Source organism: Mugil cephalus, chromosome 7, assembly GCF_022458985.1.
Source record: "Mugil cephalus isolate CIBA_MC_2020 chromosome 7, CIBA_Mcephalus_1.1, whole genome shotgun sequence".
NCBI classification, from domain to species: domain Eukaryota; kingdom Metazoa; phylum Chordata; class Actinopteri; order Mugiliformes; family Mugilidae; genus Mugil; species Mugil cephalus.
In genome coordinates this window covers 26477644-26501076 of record NC_061776.1, presented here as the reverse complement: position 1 = coordinate 26501076, position 23433 = coordinate 26477644, and the positions used below count along the sequence as shown (strand labels likewise).

Here is a 23433-nt window from a genome sequence, read left to right as displayed (position 1 = left end):
GTTAACAGATTTTAACATTGATGGCTAATCTTGTGGACAATGAAAAAAAAAAGTAGAAATCATCTAGTTTAGTTGGTGATGGATCAATATATGTTAAAGGAGAATTTAATTTATTGTTTCATTTAGTTTTTCTGTGCCTCGGGCTGACTTTGTACTGTTTTTTGTTGTTGACTTAGGAAAAGCAGTCACTAGCACTCTGCCTTCATACACGTTTCTTCTCATTCCCTAGAATCTACACAGGTAAAGGTGACGAGAACAAAGTTAGTCGGACCTATAGAGCCACAATAAATCATCATTTATTAACTGAATCATCTGTATTGTTGCATTCAGTGGATTTCCCCACAGCAAGATGCAGCTGCTGCTACATCACACCGTGAGCTAGTTGAGTTGCTGGAAGCTGGACTTCACTTGGAGCTGAAGGCTGTCCTGTTATTGTGACATTAGTGGTGGTTGTCAGAACTTCAAAAGAAAATAAAGTAGCAGGCTACAAAAGGTCAGCAAGTATTTGGAGACTGGGCAAATGTGAGGAAAATAAACAAGCGGAAGGTTCATTTAAAAGCTGAAATAAAATTTCAATTAGTAAAAGTACTTTCATTTATTAAAAAAAAAAAATCATGAAACTTAATACTTCTTTTTAACATTTTTTTTTATTACTGTCTGATATTCAGCTTGTGCTGTTGTTTTCATCAGCTGGACACTGAACAGCAGCAGCAGTGATGTGTGTGTGTGTAGCCTTCCAGTCCACAGTCCAGTGTGAAGTTCAGTGTCTGAGAGGAGCATCAACACTGTTCAACGTGCTGTAGGATAAATACGTAGCAGATACATTCAGTCCTCCTGTCAGGGGGCACTGGCGTTCATTTTGTCCTGGCAGCTGTCCCAGAAGTTCAGCAGTCTGTTGTCTTTGTTGGTGCAGAAGTCCGTGAAGTCTCTGAGCAGACGGTCGGCCAGCTTCTCGTCACCCAGCACTCCGGTCCTCCAGGATTTGGTCAGCATGGTGTTGTAGGCCCAGTAGTAGCCCACCCTCTCCTCGCCTCCAAACGGGCCCTGGCTGTTAGAAGTGGTGGAGTTCCTGCGGCGGCGCTGCTGTCCGCTAGAATACTTCCTCTTAGAGTAGGGCAGCTGCAGGAACACGGTGCCTGGCAGAAAACAAAACGCAGTCAAGCTCGACAGCTTTCAGGAAACCGAGAGGACGTCTGCGCTTATATGCTGTGATGAGATGAGACAAACCTGTGACGTGGATGTACTGAGGCTTATTCTCGGAGGGAAAATTAAAAGTAGAAGCAGAAAACTTGTCGTGGACAAAGCCAAATCTGGTGGAAAGAACAACAGAGACAAAACATCAGCATATTCTCTTACACACTTTACAGAGAGTGTTGCAAAGTTATAAGATAATCATTTAACAGATAATCATTTAAGTAATCGTCCCCCAAAAAAAGTTACAATAGCTCCTGAAAATTTTAATACATTTTTAATACTTTTTTTACAAGCACTAGGGGCGCTGCTGAGCTAAACACAAGCAGAAAAATAGCGATTTAATTAAAACAATTACACAATGATTTATAATAAGTTTTGGGCACAGCTCCATCTGCTGGCAGTGTCTGCTTCTAGTTGCAGTTACTCATTTATTCATTATATAAAAACTAAATTAAAAAATGGAAGGTGTCATTTGTTTGCTGCATCAGTTCTTCAGGAGAACCGGATCACAAGCATCTTTCAACCAGGATTACTCAACAGCAGGGGTTACCTAGACAACACAGTCAATAGTTAACCACATGGAAGTGCATGCAAGCAATCAATCAAGCGCTAACAGCACTTTTTAAACTGGGTGGAAAATGTTGAACCTTGCTATAGTTTCCTCCACTTAGAAATGTCTTCAAACCCATCTACAGTGGGGGAAATAAGTATTTGATCCCCTGCTGAATTTGTAAGTTTGCCCACTTCCATAGAAATGATCAGACTCTGGTTTTTATGGTTGTTTACTGGTTATGGGTATAGACAGAATATCAGTCGAAAATGCATAAAAAACACACAATCTAAAAGTTATAAATTGTTATGTATTTTATTAAGGGAAATAAGTATTTGATCCCCAACAATTCACTTAGAATTCAGGCTCCTACAGATTGGCTGGTGCGCATGTGGCACACAGCTGTGCTCAGTCAACTAATTACCAATACTCCTGATCTTAACTCGTCATGTATATAAAGCACACCTGCTCTAAGAATCAGTTTCTTACATTCCAACTTCTACAGCACCATGGGCAAGACCAAAGAGCTGTCAAAAGATGTCAGGGACAAGATTGTAGACCTGCACAAGGCTGGTATAGGTTACAAAACCATCAGCAAAAGGCTTGGTGAGAAGGTGACAACTATTGGTGCCATTATTCGCAAGTGGAAGACCCATAAAAGGACCATCAACTGTCCTCGGTCTGGAGCTCCCCGCAAAATCTCGCCTCATGGAGTGAGGATGATGATGAGAAAGGTGAGGGAGCAGCCTAAAACAACACGGCAGGAGCTTGTTAATGATCTGGAAGCAGTTGGGACCTCCGTCACCAAGAAAACAGTTGGCAACACACTGCGCCGTTATGGATTGAACTCTTGCAGTGCCCGCAAGGTCCCCCTGCTCAAGAAGGCACATGTACAGGCCCGCCTTAAGTTTGCCAGTGAACATCTAAATGACTCAGAGAAGGCTTGGAGAAAGTGCTGTGGTCTGACGAAACCAAAGTTGAGCTATTTGGCATTAACTCGACCCGCCGTGTTTGGAGGATGAAAAAACGTGAGTATGACCCAAAGAACACCATACCCACGGTTAAGCATGGAGGTGGAAACATCATGTTTTAGGGGCTGTTTTTCAGCAAAGGGTACAGGGCAACTTCACCGCATTATGGGGCCAATGAATGCAGCCATGTACTGTAACATCTTGGACAAAAACCTCAGCAAGAACACTGAAGATGCCTCGTGGGTGGGTTTTCCAACATGACAATGACCCAAAACATACTGCCAGGACAACAAAGGAGTGGCTCAAGAAGAAGCATATTAAGGTCATGGAGTGGCCTAGTCAGTCTCCAGACCTTAACCCGATCGAAAACCTGTGGAGGGAGCTGAAGCTCCGAGTTTCCAAGAGGCAGCCAAGAAACTTGAAGGATTTAGAGACTGTCTGTAAAGATGAATGGGCCAAAATCCCTCCTGCGCTGTGTGCAAACCTGGTGACCAACTACAAGAAACGTCTCATCGCTGTGCTTGCCAACAAAGGTTTCTCTACAAAGTACTGACTTGTGTTGTGCTTGGGGATCAAATACTTATTTCCCTTAATAAAATACATAACAATTTATAACTTTTAGATTGTGTGTTTTTTATGCATTTTCGACTGATATTCTGTCTATACCCATAACCAGTAAACAACCATAAAAACCAGAGTCTGATCATTTCTATGGAAGTGGGCAAACTTACAAATTCAGCAGGGGATCAAATACTTATTTCCCCCACTGTATATATCTATATGTTCTTTCCGAAATATGTAAGTAGTAAAAATGTCACAATACCTGTAGAGTATGGCCTCCTGAAAGAGCTGCATCCGGTCCCAGTACGTCTCTGGCTCAAAACCTGTGTGACAACATGGAGGAGTCAGATGTAATGTCTGAGCTGTACAAGCGCACCTGAAGGCAGCATTCTGTCAGAGGACGTCTTTACCTTCAAACAGGTTGTCATTGCTGTTCTTCACCAGGCACTGGATGTTCAGAGGGATGAAGAGATGGGCCCTCAGTGGGTCTCCATACAGGTATGACGTCAGAGCGAAGGGAACCTCCAGCACGGGAACCAACAGGAAGCCACAGGAGGCTGCTTTCCTGTGCCACCCTTGAACCTGACAAATAACAACCACTTCAAATCCATGTGAATGCCGACCTCTCCGTTATTTACCTTTTAACGTTGGTTCAGGATAAATAATAGGCAAGATGTATATATCAGAGAAGGATATGAACAAGAAGGATCAATCACAAGCCTACACAGAATGTCTTCTAGATTTCTAACCCTAACCCACCCAGCTGCCCTGCCTACACCCTCAGGTTGATGGGAAGACAAGGCTTCACCACCACTCTCAATCTCAATCTTATTCTACACTATCACTCTATCTTGAGATCTTCCCTCCATGTCTTTGTCCATGGGGATCTCCTTCAGACCTGAATATAGCAGGCCCCCGTTCCTCAGGTGAGTAGACCAGGAGCATTGCTGTGTGGTGGTTGTGGTGTCCATCGTTCTGACCGTCTACTAATTAGCTAGAAGCTAAAACGAAACGATTTACATGATTCATACAGACAGCTGCAATGGGAGCGGTGGGAAAATCTGAGGTCTGACATGTGTTGCAAAATTAATGTTGATGGGAATAGAAGTTTAAATGGGTCTGTAGGGGCTGCAATCTATTTTGATGTTACCATTGTTAAAACCGTAAATAAAAAAACCCAGTGGTTACCATCTCAAAGAGCACAGCAGCAGTGACAGCCATCCAGTGCAGCTTGATCTCAAAGGCAGCGTTGAGGGAGAAGTTGCCGTGGTAATAACAGCTGCACCATTCGGTTCGGTCACTGCGGTTGTTGACGTCCACGTCCAGTGTGACGGTCTTCTGCTCTGGAACTGTAGCAGCTGGAGGACAGACGAGGGGGAGGTAGGCATGGCAGGTGGACAGGCAGGGAGACAGGAAACAAGGGAGCAAAAGACGGACAAATGGGTGGCATGATGGGCAGGCAGTCAGAGAAGCAAGGGCAGGGATAGTGAGAGCTGGAAGAAAGCTACATCTCCACACAACTGAGTGACAGGCCCTAAATGTAGTCGCATAATACTTATATTACACTGTGGGACACTATGTGATAGTGTGTGTGTGTGTCTACATATATATATATATATATATATACATAGATATATATATATATACATAGATATATATATATATATATACATAGATATATATATATATACATAGATATATATATATACATATACATATATATACATATACATATATATACATATATATATACATATACATACATATATATATACATATACATACATATATATATATACATATATATACATATACATACATATACATACATATACATATATATATATATTCTTACCTTGGTCACAACTTGAATCATGATTAAAAGACTAAAACATGCTGTGTTATTGTTTCTGGACAATACACAGAAAATGTATAATGACCAGAATTTCCAGTTGTGTGAATTTTTATTTGTCTACTATGTTCATCATTAAATACACTGTTAAGTTTTGTGATTAGGTCCTTCATCACTGAGCTGAATCTATCACAGTTTTAAACCCGAGAAAAGCTGCAGTCAGAACAGAATAGCTTAATGATCAGTTACTCCAGAGAGGCATTTAAGAAGCATCGATGTTGCAAGGCAGTTTGAATATGCTGAGGTCACAGTGAATGCACAAGGTGAATGCAATGGCTGCATGAAGCAAGAATGAAGCTGAAGCAAACCCTTTCACAATGTGCTGTGCCGGGCCAGCCAGCAGGAGAGCGACAGGTGAGGACATTGCACACCACAGCACCACTGAACCACAGCCACTAACACCACAGCATGCACTGAATCACCACACTATACTGCTACTACTACTACTACCACTACTACTGTAGCTGCTAGTATATCAGCTACACACTAACCACAGAGCATGCACTTGGACGGTGGAGGAGGTGAAGATTTGATCACGTAAATCATGAGGACATGTGGTCCCACTAGACTGATGACTTCAACTACAGATGCTCTGCATGCAATGGAGAACACACCACCAGCTGTTTGATGCAGATCTACAGGCCACTGTGAGGAGTGCTGGGCCTTGTGTCTCTGTGTCACAGAGACAGGGATGGGCTGTGACAAAGAGAGTGTCATGAGAAGATGATGAACTTGTAATAATCAGAGATGGGATGGTGAGTTGTATGTTATATCTGTGGAGGAGGTCTGCACGTTGGGCTCATTGTTGTCAGTTTATAGTGATGTTTAAAATGGGAAAAAATACTTGGATTTTGTCTTTTCCTTTTGTACATAATGAAAAGTATGCAAACTTCAACATGGATAACTACTACAGCTGAAACATTTGCTCTTCACTCATGTTCTACAGTTAATGATTAATAATGGTTACCGCAACATTTTTCACAGTCACTAATCAATATTTTTGATACAGTGAACTGACCTGATAGTATCCTTTGGTGAATGTATGTAGACTAAACTGAAAACAATGAGCCCAAGGAAGATGAACGATGGATAAAAGCATGAGGCTCACTAAAACGCTTCAAGACTGTCCTCTGTGACACTTCAATACATGACCCAGACAGTCCCCCTGACAGAGGCATGATCTGCATCAGACTGGTTGAGGGAGGAGGAGGACTCCTCTGCGGTGTGGTGTGGGCTGGGAGGATCAGGCTGGGTATACCTAGCAGTGCGGCGGCCTGGCTGCGTCCTCCAAAGCTGCGGCTGAAGGAGCTGTGCCTACTTGCATAGGAGGCTGGCCGGCTGGGCAGCCAGGGCAGGAGGAACGCCGGCAGGTCACAGGGTCGCCGCTCCTCCAGCACAAAGGCCACTTCAAACCACTTCCTCTGGAACAGGGCGAAGTCCTCCAGGGCTGCGGCTGACCAGCCTCCAGCCGCGGGAGTGGAGAGCTGGGAGGTCAGCGCTGCAGAGGAAACCTCTACATGAGAATAATCATTGCATCCATACACTGTATGAGCATGTGCAAAACTGTATGTAGAGAGAAGCAATGTCTCTGTTGAGTTAAGTTCATTTACCATCCTTATCTCCTACTATTCTATAGAAGTAGAAGCCATAGACAAAGGTGCGCATGGCGTCTCCTGAAGCATGGGTCACCAAACCTTCATCCAGCATTTTCTACACAAAACAAACACACGTACGTCAAATCCAAACTCAAATTCTAAATTTGTTTTTGTCACAAGTCAACTGAAATAAGCTGGAACAAGTTTCCAACTTATTTTTGACCTCACCACGTTAATGGAAAGTTAATGGGAAGTTGGTACATGACAAATAATTCTTACTTGCATGACATCAACGGCCATTCCCTGTGTGGCCACGCCCTCTACATTGTTGACCAGCCAATGGACAACCTCAGCACTGATGAAGCAGTTGAGTGGTAGGCCCTTCTGTTCTGGGAGCAGCTGTACACCCGTCCTGTATTACCATAGGAGCAGAAATGGACATCAGATAAAAGGATAGTAACATACAGAAAGACAAAATACCTATTCTTCATTGTAACTGAGCTTATGTTGATGGTTTAATTCTTAGGGCTTTTTATAGTCAGCTCTGAGGATAACCATCCACTGAGTAACATGTCCTCTAACTTAAGGAGTGAAAAAAATGAATAATATGACACATTTTGTGTTTTTACAGTTATACTGTACTCGTTCACAATTTGGTAAGTTGGTATGATTAAAAGTGCTGAGAGGTGCTAACCTTTCCTGTTTGACTTACACCCACTTATGTACTATCACCATGAGATAACTTTGACATGGAAGAGAAATGTAACGTTCTGCTGATTCAAGATGGGTAACGGATATTCATGGAAGATGTCGATCACATGGAAAATGGCATGTTTCATTTCTGGACATTCACATTTTACTTTTAAGGTATGAACCTGAGAAGGAATCTGATTTTTGACTTCACATCACATAGTATCTTTTCCTTACCAGAAAAAAAAATGTATTTATAAATTTAAGATTGAGAAAAATCTTCCATACTGGTGACACTAACCACAGTTCTGACAGAACTTCTTTCCTTCTGAGAAGATGTGTAAACTCTTCCTGATCCACTGTAACCCTGAAAAAACTTTCAAGAACCATAAAACAAATCTTACGTGGGATGTTTGATGGCTTCCAAGATCTCCAACAGTGTTGAGGAAGAGGACAGAGAGAGGGCCCCCACTGCAGACTGCCCACTGCATGATCAAAGATGGATCAAATTAAGCTCCCACTACTTATGTTAATTTTACAATTTTACAATAAACTCCGAGAACAGTTCAGAAGAAACCTTGTGCATTTACTAGTTAATATTAATTAAATAACAGACGTGTTTAAAGCACTGGTGTTTATAAGAATTTAAGCATTTCTTTGTCTTCTTGTTCCAGCTGCCACATCGACAGAACATATAGAGCCAACATAGAGCCGAAGGTCACCTGGGATCTGTGCTGATGGCTGCAGTTTCTCCTGCAGGCTGTGGCACTGATCCAGCCACCACTCCAGACTGGACTCCTTTATCTGCAGCCTCAGTGGTTTCAGCAGCCAACTACAAAGTCAGAAATATTTCACTCAATGTGCTGTCAGCCTATAGGTATTAAAAGTTTCCCCAGATAACAAACTATTTACTATTTTGTTACTCATCTACTGACATCCAGACATGCAGGTCAGACTTTGGGATTACCGCTGCCACAGTGGAGGTGCATGGACATTTTTATGTTTTAATCACCATCATATACCATAGATATACTGTATGTTGAGTGTGAGGGTCCATGGTGACAGTTGCATGCTCCTTGTGGCATTGTGGGTAATGTATAAAGTTAGCACCATTTTGTTTGTAGGTATTAAACCTCCTGAATAAGATTTTATGGGAGGGACAGATGGATGGACAGCTTGCAAACTACATACACAATTGTCCTCTTAGGCCAGAGTGAGTCCTGGAACGCCTGTTACCCTGCTGCCAACACAATATCTCTTATCATTCATATTAGGAAATAGTCTTACAGTTTGGCAACAAGTTACTCTGGTCAAGGTCAGCCTGAAAGAACAAAGGCCAAATCTGAGTAATTGAAAGAATATATGACTGTTCAAACCTTGAATTCACAATTCAACTAATGACTGTCAGATAAATCTAAAGTTGATTAACATGGAAATGCCTGAGAACAAGAACAAGCCTACTGTCATCTAAATGTACAGATAGCACTGGGAGGAAGTGACAAAACACGTGTTTTGTTAAGTGGTGAATACACCTTTAACCACCCGGCCCTGATATCATGCACAGAAACAGGACTGGGCCTCAAATATTTACAGAGTGGTTCCAGTTGTAATAGTACACGTTAGCTACACCAGGATCACTCTTTATATTTGAATGTCCTCAGTGTTATGTCAGAACCAAAAGATATATGAATGAATGTACCGGTCTTGCCTGTCATGAGACAATGAGCTTCATAGTTGTAATTCTCTTCTAAAATGATAGTGTTTGGAATACCAAATCTCCCAAAAAAGAAAACAGCTTTCTAAGGCACACTTTTTGTCTCAATGAGCCCTTTTACTGGCCAAACACTGAAGTTGAAAAGTCATATTTTTAATGAATGATAGTTAATGAATACACAGATTTAAAAGTTTACTAAAATCTTTACTGCAAATACAGACCAAGTTTGGTTTGCTTTTCATTGGTAGATTCTGTTAACTCCAGTGATAAAATCTGAATATGTTTTAAATGTATATGTTTCAGTTATGGAGTGTTGCACAGAGAAATACAGAGAACAGACTAACGCATCACAGAGGATCAAAAGATAAATGAGATCCCGGTGTGTGAGTGTCTCTACCAACCAGCAGGCACTACACAATACAAGATGCAAGACAAATCCAGACTGGTTCTGCTGCACAGCATACTAATGCAGTGATGCAGAATGAGTTAGAACAGCTAACAGAAACACACACACTAGAACACAAAGCATCAGCAATGCCCACACTTTTACTGACCTGAGAGTGATAGATGTAGGAGGAACGAGGGCTACGAATAAAATCCAAAATAAAGGCAGCGTCCTGTCAGCATACATAAAGAACATAACCCAGGATCAAACACCCAAAGCCCAGCAGCAGGAACAGAAGAGACGCATGGGGAAATGCAGATGGAGGAAGAGAAACAAGAGCAAAAGCTATCCACCAAAGCGCCACCAAAGAAGAAATATTTGACAAAAGGATTTGCCGGAAAGTAAAATTTTCTGCAAAAACGAAATGCCTGAAGCAAAACAACTTATTTAGATCCACACATACAAGTGTTCACCTTGCGAGGACTGTCCACATATGTCGAAGTTGTGGAAATACTTGAGGGGTCAGTGACAGCTGCAGAGGGCTTTGCCTGCTGCTGCTGGTCCTCCAGCGTCCTGACAGAAAGCAGAAAGAATGCAGTGGAGACGAGAGGTTCACAGCTCTGGTGAAAACATCGGGTGTGACTTGCAGTCCTGAGAGGACACTCACTTGTGGTTCTGCTCCATCTCCAGCAGGGCTGATAAAGCAGACGTTCCTTTCTTTCCTTGTGGTGGCACCACGGGCTCGGTAGGGTACGGAGGGATAGGACTGGTAACCTGCAGTCCTTTCATTGGTGTGCCCTTCTGCTGCACGAGGAACAAAAAAACAGATAACAAATTAAGTAACACTGGACAGGAAACTGCACTCCTGACTGGGGTGTAAACTGTAAAGAAGAAAGAAAAATACATTGCAGGATGTCATCATCTCACCCTGATGATCCTGTCAGAGCGATGGCGTCTGCGAATGCGATTGAGGCCCTCCAGGAAGCGAATGAAGCCGTCCAGCAAGACCCAGTCCCCACTGGAAGCCATCCCAGCACCCGCTCCGTCACCGTACACATCCCAGTGACCCTCTCCATCTGCCACCCGCCGAGCTCCTCCGGCCGGCAGCAGGAGGAAACGGGTCCTCCAGAACTTCAGAGAGTCTATCAAGCTGAAGAAAGGAGGAAATGCTTTTCTCTTTCCTAGGATCCTTTGAAAAGTTAGGCTAAAGACCGAAATTATAACGTAACGGATATCAATATATAATATATAGTAAAGACTATTTTAAATGAGTTAAGTATATATATCAGTATACTACAAAACATACTGCTGAAGGGCTTTACAGTGTGTAAATATACTACAGAGCCCCTGTAAACTCAACTCCCTGTAAACAAGATCGTGTGAGTACCTCATGCATTTATGTACTCTACCATACAGTATGCTAATAGCTGTGTGTTCCTCTCTTCACCTCCCTGGTGATAGTGTTGCCTTCGTGCTTGCTCTGGAGGTTTCAGGCGAGGCTTTGTCAAGTGTCTTGAGACAATTTGTATTGTTAATGAAGCTATATAAATGAAACTGAATTGAACTGAACTGATTTGTACCTGAAATCCTCAGAGCCAGCAGAGCAGATGTACTGGTCCAAGTAGTTCCACTTGTATTCCTCCAGTCTCTCGTGTCCAAACTCCACCCAGCATGAAACAAACTGAGCATCTGAGTGTGGAGGACATAGGCTGTAGCTGTACTGGATCTGAGCCGACTCATATGGGTATCTGAAATTCAAACAAGTCCAGTTTCGTTTTTAAATAGTGGCAGTTGATGAATGAATCCCTTCATCGACACCACCAGTCATGTTCATCACAGTTGTCAGGATCTAATGAACAGACAGCACTTGGGTGCTTTTTCCTTTTTCATTGATCATTTATAATAGAAGTTTGGTGTTTCTTTTTTCTGAATGAATGAGGCAAAACTCAAGAGCGCCCCTTGTCAGATGCATCCCAGACCACCTCGAAATGTGGTCAGAGATCAGATGAGTCAGATGTGATACTCACTGTTCACATTTGCACTTTAAGCTTGTCACCTGCGATTGGATTCCCCAGTATGGACGTTAACGCAACGTCTAATTTCCCTGTTTCTCTTTTTGACTTTAAAGGATCAGCTGCAGTACAAGGTCGGGTTTCACTGTGCTTGGAGACCAAAACACATCTTATCCATTTAGGACATGTAATGTTGCATGAATGCAGTCCTTAAGTTGTGTAATTGTGTTTGATGTTGTCAGGTGCACTCACTTTGGCAGGTAGCGTGTGACAGTGATTATCTTGTCTTTGAGGCACACTTTATGGAAGGTCCGGCCCATGCTGAGCCAGTAAACTGTCTCCTCTTCCTCTGCTCGACGAAGAGACACAAGACCTGATGTCACAGAGAAGAAATAGGGAACATACAGTAACAATAGATCTGTTTATGTTTCAAACCTACCACAATGTCACCTGGGCGAGACACACACTGTAGCTGTGACATGTCATGGAGTCACGCCTATCAAAACAATGACAGGCAGCCTAGTAATCACTTTTGATAGTTGTGGATGTGGATGAAGAAGCTCTTATTTTGAACTAATTAGACTTTCAGACCATTTGTCAACAAATGGTGGCACATCTTTCCCTTTCTCCAGCTGTGGCCAAAGCAGCTACTTGAAATTAGTCCTAGCTACTGTACTAGCTACTGGGAGGCCAACAACAGGTCTGAATATGGTGATTTAACTACGAGATAAACTATGAAAAAGTTGTGCCATTCAGTGCGCAAAACAGATGCTGCAGTCAAAGCTATGTCTTCATTTGACACTGTTCATTCTGATATAAACAGATGTTCATAGTGTCAAAACTGAATAAAGAAGATTAAACCAGAAGATTATTTAACACAAATAAATATATGTATACTGCGACTTTGAATTTTTAATTGATCAATTATATTCAAATAAATGAAGCAAGTATGATTTTAACGTTTTTCTGTTATATACGCTTTTGTTTGTTTATTTACCTCTGGAGTAAAGAGGACTACTACCAAGGGGTGTGGCCACAGCGGGCTGTGGTTTCCTGTTATTGGGCTGGACGATGATCTGGTAGCCCTGCATCAACCTCTGACAGATAAACTCCTCAAACACTTGAGATGCACTCATCACTGGAGCTTCATCTTCTCGTCTGTGGATGAGACAGAGACATTAAAAGGCAATTCATATTGAAAGTCGTCTGTTCTATGTAGTCTCCTTGTTTTTACATAGAGCAATTGTTTGCAAGTCTAGACAATCTAAAAAGCTCCATATGGCAAAAATGTCCATGGCCAAGACACTGAACTTGGAAGAGCTTCTGATGGCAGGCGAGTACTTTGAATGGCAGCCACACCACCCGTTGTGTGTGAATGACAAACACTGTGAAACACTTTTAGTGTAAGCTATAAGCTATAAGTGCAGACTGGTTGCACTTCTTCACCTTCAATTTAACAGTAACCAGAACACGTGAGAAAACAAAAAACATTTATGGTGCAAGAAATATCTGGCATGCAAAATGCCATGTGTAGTTTCAGTAATGAGAGACCTCTTTAACTTAAAAAAGAAGGCAGTTTTTCAAGGTACTAGGTTGTTTCAGCATCTTGGAAACTTGTTTGTGCTGAAAGTTGATGTAAACCCAGACTGACTCCATAACGTTAAGAACTGGGCTCAGTGAGTGGCCCTACATTGATGAACATCAGGGAGTCAGCAAACTGCGTTATAAATTTCAGATTCCTCAGAGTAGATTTTTGCTTTGATAAGTGCATTGCACACTCTTAATTCTCTCAACCATCTATATGATATTATGACTGAGAGGTTTTCCAACAGTCTTTAAAGAGTACATGCAAGATGCGAGTACATGTTGGTATAACCAGTGCCAATGTTATTCTTTCAGTTAAGTTTTTTTCATGGCCATTTTTTATTTTCTGTATATACAAAAATATATAAAATTCAAAGTCATTGTTCTGGCTCAATAACAGCTCTCATAATAATAACGCTGAAGAATGACAGGCTCACTAGCCTCACACCAGATGGGCTGGTGTGCTGCTGTGCATCAGTGAGATGTCACCTTTAAGTTTGCAATTTACAAGAGTGTGACCAGCAACAGGTCCTTCTCTTCCTTCCCCACGATAGGAATCACACATAAGTATACCATCAGTTCACCGTCTAATGAGAAGACAGAGGCTGGAATATGAATCTCAAATTCCAGATTTCCTCTGGAATAATGTCAACAGTTGATGTTGAACTACTGGAACTAAAACTGAGGTGCAAAGAACTGCTGAATTCTTGGGCTGTTATTATCTAATGAAGCGAACATCTGAGGCAGAAGAACTCTCTGTATTCCTTTCCAGGGTCTGGTCCACATAAGAGCCAATTTCATCACAGCATTTGATGTGAGAAAAGTTGTGGAGCTGAATGTTAAGCTTGCTTGCTAAGCATAATCATAATGAGATCAGATCACTCAGACCTAATGCAGTCTACCTCTCAAGGTCACTGTGAGGCAGCAGGTCATAGCAGCCCTCGGTGTAGTCGTTCTGCAGAGTCTGGCGGTCAGGGAAGTAGTCGGTGGTGAGGGGGAGGCAGGCCGGTGTCGTCAGAGACTTCCAGTCCACCCCCACTGTGCAGCAAAAGCTGGGCACTGTCGGGGGTGCAGACAGCAGCAGGGCTTCACACACACACAAACAAAAAAAAAAATCCCCACAGCAAAGACAAATGCATGTACCCAGAGTGGAAAGGTACATGTGTGTGGAGGGCAGGGTTGGAGAAGCACAGTGGGATGAAAAGAAACAACAGGAATGGGAAGGAGATGAAGGTGGAAAAGAAAGAATGAGGATGAAGATATGAACAAAAAAGGAAGTCGGAGAGGGGGAGAAGAAAAAAGAAGAAACAAGTTACTTTTGCTGGCCTCGACACCCCATCTAGTGATTCCTGTGGGGCACGCAGATGTGGAGTAGTGATCACATGCAGATTGTGCTCCTGTGACAGTCACTCTGTGATTGGCATCATTCACAAGAAAGTGAGAAATGTGCAAAGCTGTGAACTGTAAAGTGGCTGAGTGGACTTAAGCAGAACAATCACATGCAAATGTGCAAACTGGTGAGCAAAATCTCAATTAAAAATACTGTGCGAAAGAGAGATTTGTTTGACAGAAGCCCAGATTTACTGAACAGACAATAGTGAGATCCATACTATACACACTGCCATGCAGGAATGTGATAAGGAATACCAGCCCTGAATGAATGAAAACAAGTCACAGTGCAGGAAAATTACACAAGAGTGAATTCATTTGAAGATCTAGACCTTGTAATATAGTAATACAAAAAATATGATTACAGGAAGAGGCCCAGAGAAAGACAGAAAAAAGACAGATAGAGAAAGTGAAGATAAGGGGGGAAAAGAAGAGGGTAACCCCAAACCACATGACCTGTACGCGTTGTTTATACCTGAGACCCTTGGATACAGACGCCCAGTGGAGAAACCTCCCTGCCAAAGCTGAATAAGCCCTCAAAGGTTAAAAACACCTCTGAAGGTTTATTTCAATCATTCGTTGATTCGGCTTGATTCAAATACGACCTTGATCCTGAAGTATGGCTACATGACAATTTGCGTGAATCATCAAAAAATACATTCTTATTTCGGGCACGATGGACTCACTTGGATCGGTACCGCCAGGAGAAGCATCTTGAAATGAAGAGCTACGGTTGGTGTGAGTTCCTGTAAAGAGTTCACAATTACAAAAAAGACAGAGAAGCACAGTTACACATTTTATAGGTTTCAAAGTAATAATTATTTTCATTGTGAACTGGCCTAGAGGTTATGTCCTTGACTACACAATGAAATGCCTATCCAAATATATATACAAATCTCAGAAAGCTGAGGTAATTGTGCCACATTCATAATTTAACTTGTAATTGAAAAATTGAAAAAAGAAATGTTGAAAAAATGGTGATATCGTCATTGGTCGGTGCAGTCCTACATTTTTTTGTAAAGTCGAACAAATCACAACAACCAAACCACATTATGTTCTGACACGGAGTTGAAAGTCCGGTGGTTATTACTGAAGACATAAAATTGTAATTTTCAAAATGTGACTAAACAAATGTTAATGAAAATATAAAGTGCATTTGCACTGTTTGCATTCATGGATTAATCCCCATTTTCCGCTAGAACAACGGACCTATATGGCACAGGATGATGTGCTATAGCCAGGTCTGACACAAACACAACACTGGATAAGGCATTTAATTGTTGGTTTGATTCTGCACATGGTGTTTATTGGCTGTAAGGAGTAAATCTAGTACCTCCACTATCAGGTACAAACTTTAAAAGTTGGACATCATCTTCTGATTGGATATGTGGCCACGTTCAGAATCAATTTCTCATAACAAGGGCGTGTACACGTTTCATAACTACTGTACAGATTTTATTATAGAACTTGAAAAATGTCAAAGCACAAATGTGTTGTGCTTTGATTCTCTGTAAGACAGAGAAACACAGTACATGTTTAAAGCAAAGCTAAAATACTAAATCTGTTTTTGAGAAGGCATATCACCACTGTTGTTGCTCCCTGGACTTCCAGTGAACTCTTCCATCCCTCCACCAATGTAAAGGCCATTCTCTCCTGCTTGCCTAGAGGTTGTTCGCCTTCAATAAAGAGGTAAATGACAAGCATTCATCTCATCACCTGGCTGCCCTTCAGGCTGACAGTGTTTATAAAGCAATGTTTGGTCTTTGTCTAACCTTCCAGTGGCCTCGTGATATGCCAGCTCCAGCAGCTCTGCAGATGTGTGGGCAGGATCTCTCTGCTGGCTGCCTTGTAGTTCAGCCATGTTCTGTCTGGTCTGGTGGTGGATCTGGATTGCCTCTCCAGAAGGACCTGAAGAACAAGGACACACACTCTGCTGACTGAATGAGTACCGGCAATGTAGCTACAGTTTCTGACTCTTATTTCAGTGAGTAGCCTTAGCTAGAAGTATTCATTCTCTGAGAATCATGAAAATGTCTTGTTTGTCCTCCAATTTGTGCCATTTTTGGATTGATAGTGGTATTAAATAAAAGGTAAGGGGGTCATCAAAATATTTCAGTTTATTCTTTGAACATTAAAAACTTGGCCAGTTAACCTGAATATTCTTTGCAGAAAAGAGAGAAAAGAAAGGAAAAGAAAAGAAAAGAAAAGAAAAGAAAAGAAAAGAAAAGAAAAGAAAAGAAAAGAAAAGAAAAGAAAAGAAAAGGTTTTGTCCAATATTACTGTGAAGACCATGAGTTTCAAGCCACACTGTATGTAGATCTAAAGTGGTTAATCCTAAACAGCATCAAAGATAAATCGAACTACACACAGCAGCAATGACTATCTTAACAACAGAATAATAAACTTCTCAAATTCCCTGTCCTCTAACTACCTAACACAGCAGACGGTTTGTTACATTGGGACAGAAAAACATAGAAAAGGAGGAGGAACATTTTCCCACCATTTATTAAGATTAATAATCTAGATAAGCGATCCTGCATGGTGATTTTCCATCCAGACTTCTAGAAGTAAACTGTGTTTTAAGACTGTGTGTCATCTCACCAACAGGGAACGTGTGCATCCACCGCCGGCGGTTTGAGGTGAGCTTCATAGGCATCCTGGATGGGGTGAAGGGGTTTATGAGTGCTCTCTGAGGGGTGTAACCTCCTGGACGTATATGCAGGGTGGACTCAGCACTCCCCACCGTGAACCTGCCTGGGGCGCTGGAGTCCCGCTGAGAGTCCATCATCTTCTCTAGTAACTCTGAACAACAATTGACGGAATTTAAGTAAAAAAAAATGTCACATTCCCTGCACCCACTGCGGCTTAAGCTCTGAAACACTGACCTCTGGTGCTGGTGTATCCCAAAGAACTACTGACTTCATACTGAGCAGGAGGCACCCGGGGTATTAGCAGCATGTTGGATACAGGGCCAAGGCTGTCATCAGAGGCCAAGCTACGCTGTTCATCAGGACCTCCAGATCGAATAGGAGGAGAAGCACCTATGCCTGTGCTGACGTCCACTGAGCCCCAACTTTTCCTCCCGCTCGTCTCTTTGTCTCGACCCATCCTGAAAGACACACAGGCACTGCTGTTTGCTCAAGGTCCACACTATCAGAAGTGAGAACTATCTCTGTTCTCTGATCAAACAGGACCGTGCAAGTAGTTAAACACCTGAAGTTGGTGCTCCTCTGAATTCTTGAAGGACCTGGAAGTCGGAAGACTTGAGCATCATAGGCATCATAGTCCACCTGTATAGGCAGGCTGTTGTCTGAGTCCTTCAGCGAACAGAGAGCTGGAAGAGGTCATGAAGTCACTACCTTGTTTAGACATGTGAATATACAAAAAATGTATATAATATACTAAAAAAAAAAAAAAGATAGAGATAATAGGTCAGTACTTACTGTGGTCTTTGCTGCTCTTGAATTTTTCAGCATGAAGCTACAAGTAGTTGTCATTTTTATTAGTTTATTAAACCCACAAATAAATAGTTTTTTGGTCAAGAGCTGCGAAAAAGGTGTGAATATACCTTACGGCCTGCCAGTTTGATTCGAGGGGTAAAGGAGCTACAAGAGTTCTGACTTTTGGAGGTGTAGAAGCTGCGGGAAAAAAAACACACATAACTGTGTTAGTCAGTTTCTCCATCTGTAGTCAGTAGAAGGAGGACTGTAGTAGTAGGAAAACACTAACAAATTGTTGGTACTGATGAACCCTGAAAAAAGCGGCGTAACTGGAAGCCCATTCACACGGAATTTTGGACCAAAAACTATTGTAAAGTTGATGCAAGTTTCACTTATGGAGCGAAAAGACTAAACTGAAACAGTCTGGATCCATGGATATGATGTGAGTCTAGAAGTAAGAAGAATGTCATCCAGTCATGTTATGCATGGCTGTGCAGAAAGTAGAATTAAAGAAAAGTATTGATGATCCAGAAACAAATGGAAAAAAAATCTAAAATACAAGTGTCTGAATATTGTGGCAAATGCTTATTGGTCACAATGGTAAAAGTATATTATTGTTGTGGCTGTTGTTGATGTTATTAACCATGATTCTGCAGTTTATAATTTTGATTTCAGACCTTTCAGGAGAAAATGTTCTCTATAATTCATACATACTCCATCCATTAATAAACTGTCTTTGTTGTGTTCATTCAATTAGATTATATTGTCTTGTGCAGAGTACAAATACTTAGCCAATGAAGTACAGTTAGCATCTGATCAGAGGTGCAAAGAAGTTATCATTTATATAAGGTGCAGGTATGTACACAGGTACAGTACAATAGCTAAGTGGTTCTTGTCCTATAAATTGTCTCCACAGCATTTGAGAGTCTTTTAAGTAAAGGGGGTTGAATAACTCCAATCACAATTATAAAAAAAATATTATTATTGGTTATGTTTTCTTGCCTATGGTTGATCCAGTGAGGCAGGTTATAGTCATCTCCCACTCGAGAGTCTCCGGGCGTTGTCCTGTTATGCAGCTATAGAAGAAATGACAGAGACCCTCAGTAACAGATTGGCACATGGGTTGATGCACATGCAGAGACTGATATACTATATGTTACATGTGTTACCTTAAATAAGGGTACTGCGTGCAGTGGCTGCTCCCCCATACACACCAAGTCTACTCCAATACCTAAAGGGTAGAATACGTATGACTAACATCATTAGCTTTCTTTAACGGACCAGCTATTCCCCGTTAATAAGAATATTGTGTTTATATCTCCACACTCACCATTGTCAATCATACGCTGCTTGGTGAGAATCATAAGAAGCCGATCTACTTCGAACACTCCCACCCCAGGTGTAATGACCACTGACATCTGACCAGTGCGGTCAAAGTTACGGTTGATATAGTGCTTGTCAAACACTGTGGGAAACATGGAGACTTTTGGTTTTTATTCTTTTACATACCGCTACTTACAGTTACCGGTAACTGTAAGTAGCTTAAGCTAATATAAAGCAGACTTTTTCAAAAGCAAAAATCTCTCCTTTTATGACTAACCCAGTGCAGTTCATTAACTAAACAATGTCCAAGGAACAACAAAGTGGACATTTTACCCTAAAAAGGAATGTATTTATTGGCCCATGGAGGAATAATACCACACTACATTTGACGCATAATATTGGCCACCATCAGTTGTTATTCTGCTTTTGTTTTTTTTCCCCTGAAAAACAGGTAAACAGTTTAATTTACTAGCTGCTTGCATGTTTTATCTGTTAGCATTTTTGTTTTGTTTAGCATTTTAGCTTTAGTGTAGTCACATTCAAACATTTGATTAGCATTTCGTTCCAAAAAAAGATGAATTACTTTCATGAAAACTAACTGAACTCTGCTTTACTTACCATTGAAGGAAAGGTTAATGGCCTCTAGGTAGTTTCCTTGAGCTGCAGTGGAGTTATACCCCACAGGAAAGCCATCTGTCATGGCAGACAATTGTCCCATTTTAGTTAAAAATAACTACATTGATCCAATGTCAGAAAATCGGGGAATTAATTCATTACCTGCTTCTTTCAGGCGCACCAGGACAGGATACTGGATGAACAGCTTTTTGATGGTGACTAGTAATGATGTCCACTCATCCCGTCTCTCATTTTGAGCCACCACCCTGATCACAGAAGAGTTAGGAGCCATTACTCTCCACTGTCATCCACTATGACCATTCTGCTGAGCTCCAAGCAAGTTAGCATGAGCATTGTTACCTGTAGAAATCTTCATAGTAGCGTCCCTCATGATCCTGTCTGATGGATCCTCTCAGAATCTCTGGAAATTCCTCTGAGGGAAATTATAACTATTATTATGTATTCATTATTAATTAAGCATTACTGTAGTGTTGATATTTGTCACAACACATTGGGATGATTAAGAAAATAAACCCACCTATGTTTTTAGCATTGTAGAATGTACGTGAAAAAAGTACAACTGTCACCTCGTGACTGCAGTTCTTTTCCTGTTTCAATATTAGAAATGATTCATGTTTCATTTATAAAAAGCAGGAGATTAAGAGTCAAAACGCAGGCAAATGAAAGAAAAACACAAACCTTCCACTTAGCAAAAAGGTCAGACAGGAAACCATTTACAGCCTTCTCAAAGTAGAGATCACCTAAGAGCAAAACATTCAAATAAGACATTTAGAAACATAAGGAGAAGTTTTACGTCATAAACAAGCCTATAAACAACTAACCATAGATGTCAAAGTCCCACATCTCACAGCTCATCTGGATGAAGATGTACACCATTGCAGATGTGGATCTGAACACCACCTGTGTCACAAGATAGCATGCCATTTCAGACACATAAATGACTAACAGAAACAAATGCTATAGTGATTAGTCGATAGGAAGGACACATAATATAATTATTATCCTTCCATTCCCAAAGATGATTTAACATCTATCAGTTGCTGTGCATTGGATATCTGGTTAACTGACTGGGATGTTTTCTTTCTTTCGTACATTTGACAAATCTTGACTCTAAAGCCCTCTTTAGTTAACCACTTACCCTGGTCTCTTCACTGATGTACCCACAGGTCACTTTCTCTCCTTTTACCCAGAGTTCACTAGCTTGAGCTCTATAGAATGAAAACCACATAAACATGGATATAATGAGAGAAATATGATCTACACGGTCCTGGAATCATCCCCACTGTATGCAAAGATGACGACCACACTGTATGTGGTCTGTGTATAATATAAGTATATGTTTTCTTTACAAATGTAACGCACCGTATTCCTGCAAACTCCACCTTCTGGGTCACATAAGCACATGTGCTCACCTAGAACATAAAGCACCAATGTTAAATGTCATATCACATACAGACATACAAACATACACATTAATGTGGCCCACCAGACTCTTCTTTAGTCTCCACATATCTCCTCTGCCGATGTACTGGTCCTTGAATGTCAGCTCCACCAGGTCCAGTGTTACATCCTATGCAAAAAAAAATAAATAAATAAATAAAAAAAAAATATATATATATATATATATATATATACATATAAGAGATTCTGTTCCAGTGGGGGAGCTGCAGAGTACTCACAGTGAACGTACCTTAGGGTCAACAATGTTAACAATAACATCTTGGTATGCACGGAGCTTGAAGGCTTGTGCTACAGTCTGGTCCACACTGATTGTCTCTGCATAAGAACAAGATATCAATCAGGGCTGGGCAAGAGGCAAGAAACATCTGCACTGCATGAGGAATATAATAATAACCCAATACATAATATTAATTGTAAAATGACTGCATATATGTCCATTTACATTCTATAGTAATGGAGGTGCACAAACTAACAGAAACATCCTAGAATTTAATGCAATCCACTGCAGTAAGCGAACAAATACAATCTGTGATATAAGAAACCTTACAAAGGCAGAATGTGTTGCACTGGGTTTCATTTATTTAGTCCACCAAACAAAAAATAAGAAAGAGAGGAGAGTAAAAGCAGCGGATCCTAACTTGTACAATACGAGTAAAATGCCTTGTTTATCAAAAACATGTCAAAACTACTAGTCAAACCGATGGGATAATTGTTTCAGATGTGTACTTCGGTGAGGTTGTTGGGATGTCCAGATTGTTCATGTTTAGTCTATTCTAATCTACATTAAATGAACGTGTAAAATCATAGCACACATGGTGCTATCTTATATCACTATTTATTTACCTTTCTGCAGATCCTCTTTCAGACTCTTCACTTGTAGTAGGAGAGGACTGGGAATTTAAAAAAGACAATGACACATTATAGTCTCAGCAGTGGAATAATATGATAAATAACCAACACAGTGAACTTCACGTTAAACAAGCTCACCTGTATTCATCTGTTGGATGTGCAATCTCAATTATATCCCCTAAGCTGACTTGAGGGAAAACTTTTGAGTTGACAACCAACTCGTCATCTGTTTGAAGGAAAAGTTTATGTGAAAAATAATCCCATAAAAATAAAAAGTAAAAAATCACAACAGAAACGCATACTGCTGCATTGCTGCTTACCGCTCCCACCAAACCCTTTCTTGTGCAGCACTAGCTTGTATGACTTGTTGGTCTTCATGCTGAGCTTCCTGGGGAATGACACCATTAATTTACTAGGGAGCTGCCTATGTTCCAATGAAACTAGCACATGACTTCTGCAAAACTAGTTGTTCTCTTTTTTCATTTAGTCATTCCTACACCCAGTTACTGCAGAGAGCACTTTACTGCCGCAACATAACAGTTCATTTAAATCTTTTTAGTATAGTGCTCTATGCACACAGTGAAAAACTAGACACACTCTTGGCAAAGTTGTTTCAACTCAGATAAAGCTGGAAATGTGAGTGGCCGATTATTTTAGTGTAAAGAGTCAAACAATGCATCTATAGATATTACAATGGATGTTTATTATACGTATTAAACAAGACGTAACACTTTGAACAATTAAACTCGTCTAGAAGACATGTACCTTAAGCGTTTCTCCACAAACACCCAAACTCCTAGCAGCTTACGCTGCACTGAATTGTTGACATTTGCTAGCTTAGCATGTGGCTAATTTGAAACAGTTAACGCGTCGGCTAAGTTAACCGGCTCTAGCAGCAACGCTACAAGAACTGCTTGCAATGAAAATGCACCCATATAACTAAAATAATTCAGGACGACTCTTTGGAGGTTAACGTATGGAGCTTTTTCCTAGCTAAGTTACACACTTTAGTTGCACTTCCTCCAAAACACGGAAACGGATTGGTTTGACTTCCGCTCAAAGACACTTTGCAAAGGAAGAGGGCTCACTCCGCACTTTATCGTCTTTGCTTCTTTCGGCAATGTAACAATGTTTACATTGTAAAAATTTAACTTTTACACTGTACAA

At 41.0% G+C, this 23433-nt stretch overlaps 1 protein-coding gene across 10 annotated transcripts; it reads right to left on the bottom strand.

Moving 5' to 3' along the window:
* Window positions 1–280: 280 nt before the first annotated feature.
* Window positions 281–23291, bottom strand: depdc5 (DEP domain containing 5, GATOR1 subcomplex subunit). Of its 10 annotated transcripts, none has more exons than XM_047589748.1 (43): window positions 23032–23291; window positions 22587–22654; window positions 22405–22492; window positions 22261–22307; window positions 21647–21732; window positions 21443–21526; window positions 21319–21368; window positions 21095–21164; window positions 20778–20856; window positions 20635–20696; window positions 20474–20543; window positions 20296–20368; window positions 20098–20201; window positions 19939–20013; window positions 19328–19462; window positions 19167–19228; window positions 19000–19073; window positions 18126–18195; window positions 18001–18037; window positions 17771–17891; window positions 17443–17666; window positions 17159–17359; window positions 16330–16465; window positions 16142–16233; window positions 15244–15303; window positions 14071–14254; window positions 12582–12742; window positions 11837–11957; window positions 11153–11320; window positions 10500–10722; window positions 10240–10376; window positions 10046–10145; window positions 9742–9804; window positions 8196–8305; window positions 7878–7958; window positions 7063–7195; window positions 6799–6898; window positions 6447–6701; window positions 4465–4634; window positions 3687–3858; window positions 3539–3599; window positions 1228–1310; window positions 281–1136 (listed from the first exon to the last, which is right to left on the bottom strand). In XM_047589748.1, exons 2-43 carry the CDS (start codon window positions 22642–22644, stop codon window positions 838–840), a joined length of 4779 nt encoding a protein of 1592 aa, XP_047445704.1. In that variant the 5' UTR covers window positions 22645–22654; window positions 23032–23291; the 3' UTR covers window positions 281–837. The 10 variants fall into 10 exon arrangements, with proteins under 10 accessions (XP_047445704.1, XP_047445710.1, XP_047445707.1 ...); XM_047589754.1 differs by having other exon boundaries at window positions 6507–6701; XM_047589751.1 differs by having other exon boundaries at window positions 6447–6686.
* Window positions 23292–23433: the final 142 nt, after the last annotated feature.

Coding starts and splice junctions, on each gene's coding strand:
- depdc5 (XM_047589748.1), bottom strand. CDS start 22,644: ATGAAGACCAACAAGTCATACAAGCTAGTGCTGCACAAGAAAGGGTTT. Junction 6,899..7,062: donor TGGCCGTTGATGTCATGCAA/GTAAGAATTATT, acceptor TGTTTTGTGTAG/AAAATGCTGGATGAAGGTTT. Junction 6,702..6,798: donor AATAGTAGGAGATAAGGATG/GTAAATGAACTT, acceptor ATTCTCATGTAG/AGGTTTCCTCTGCAGCGCTG.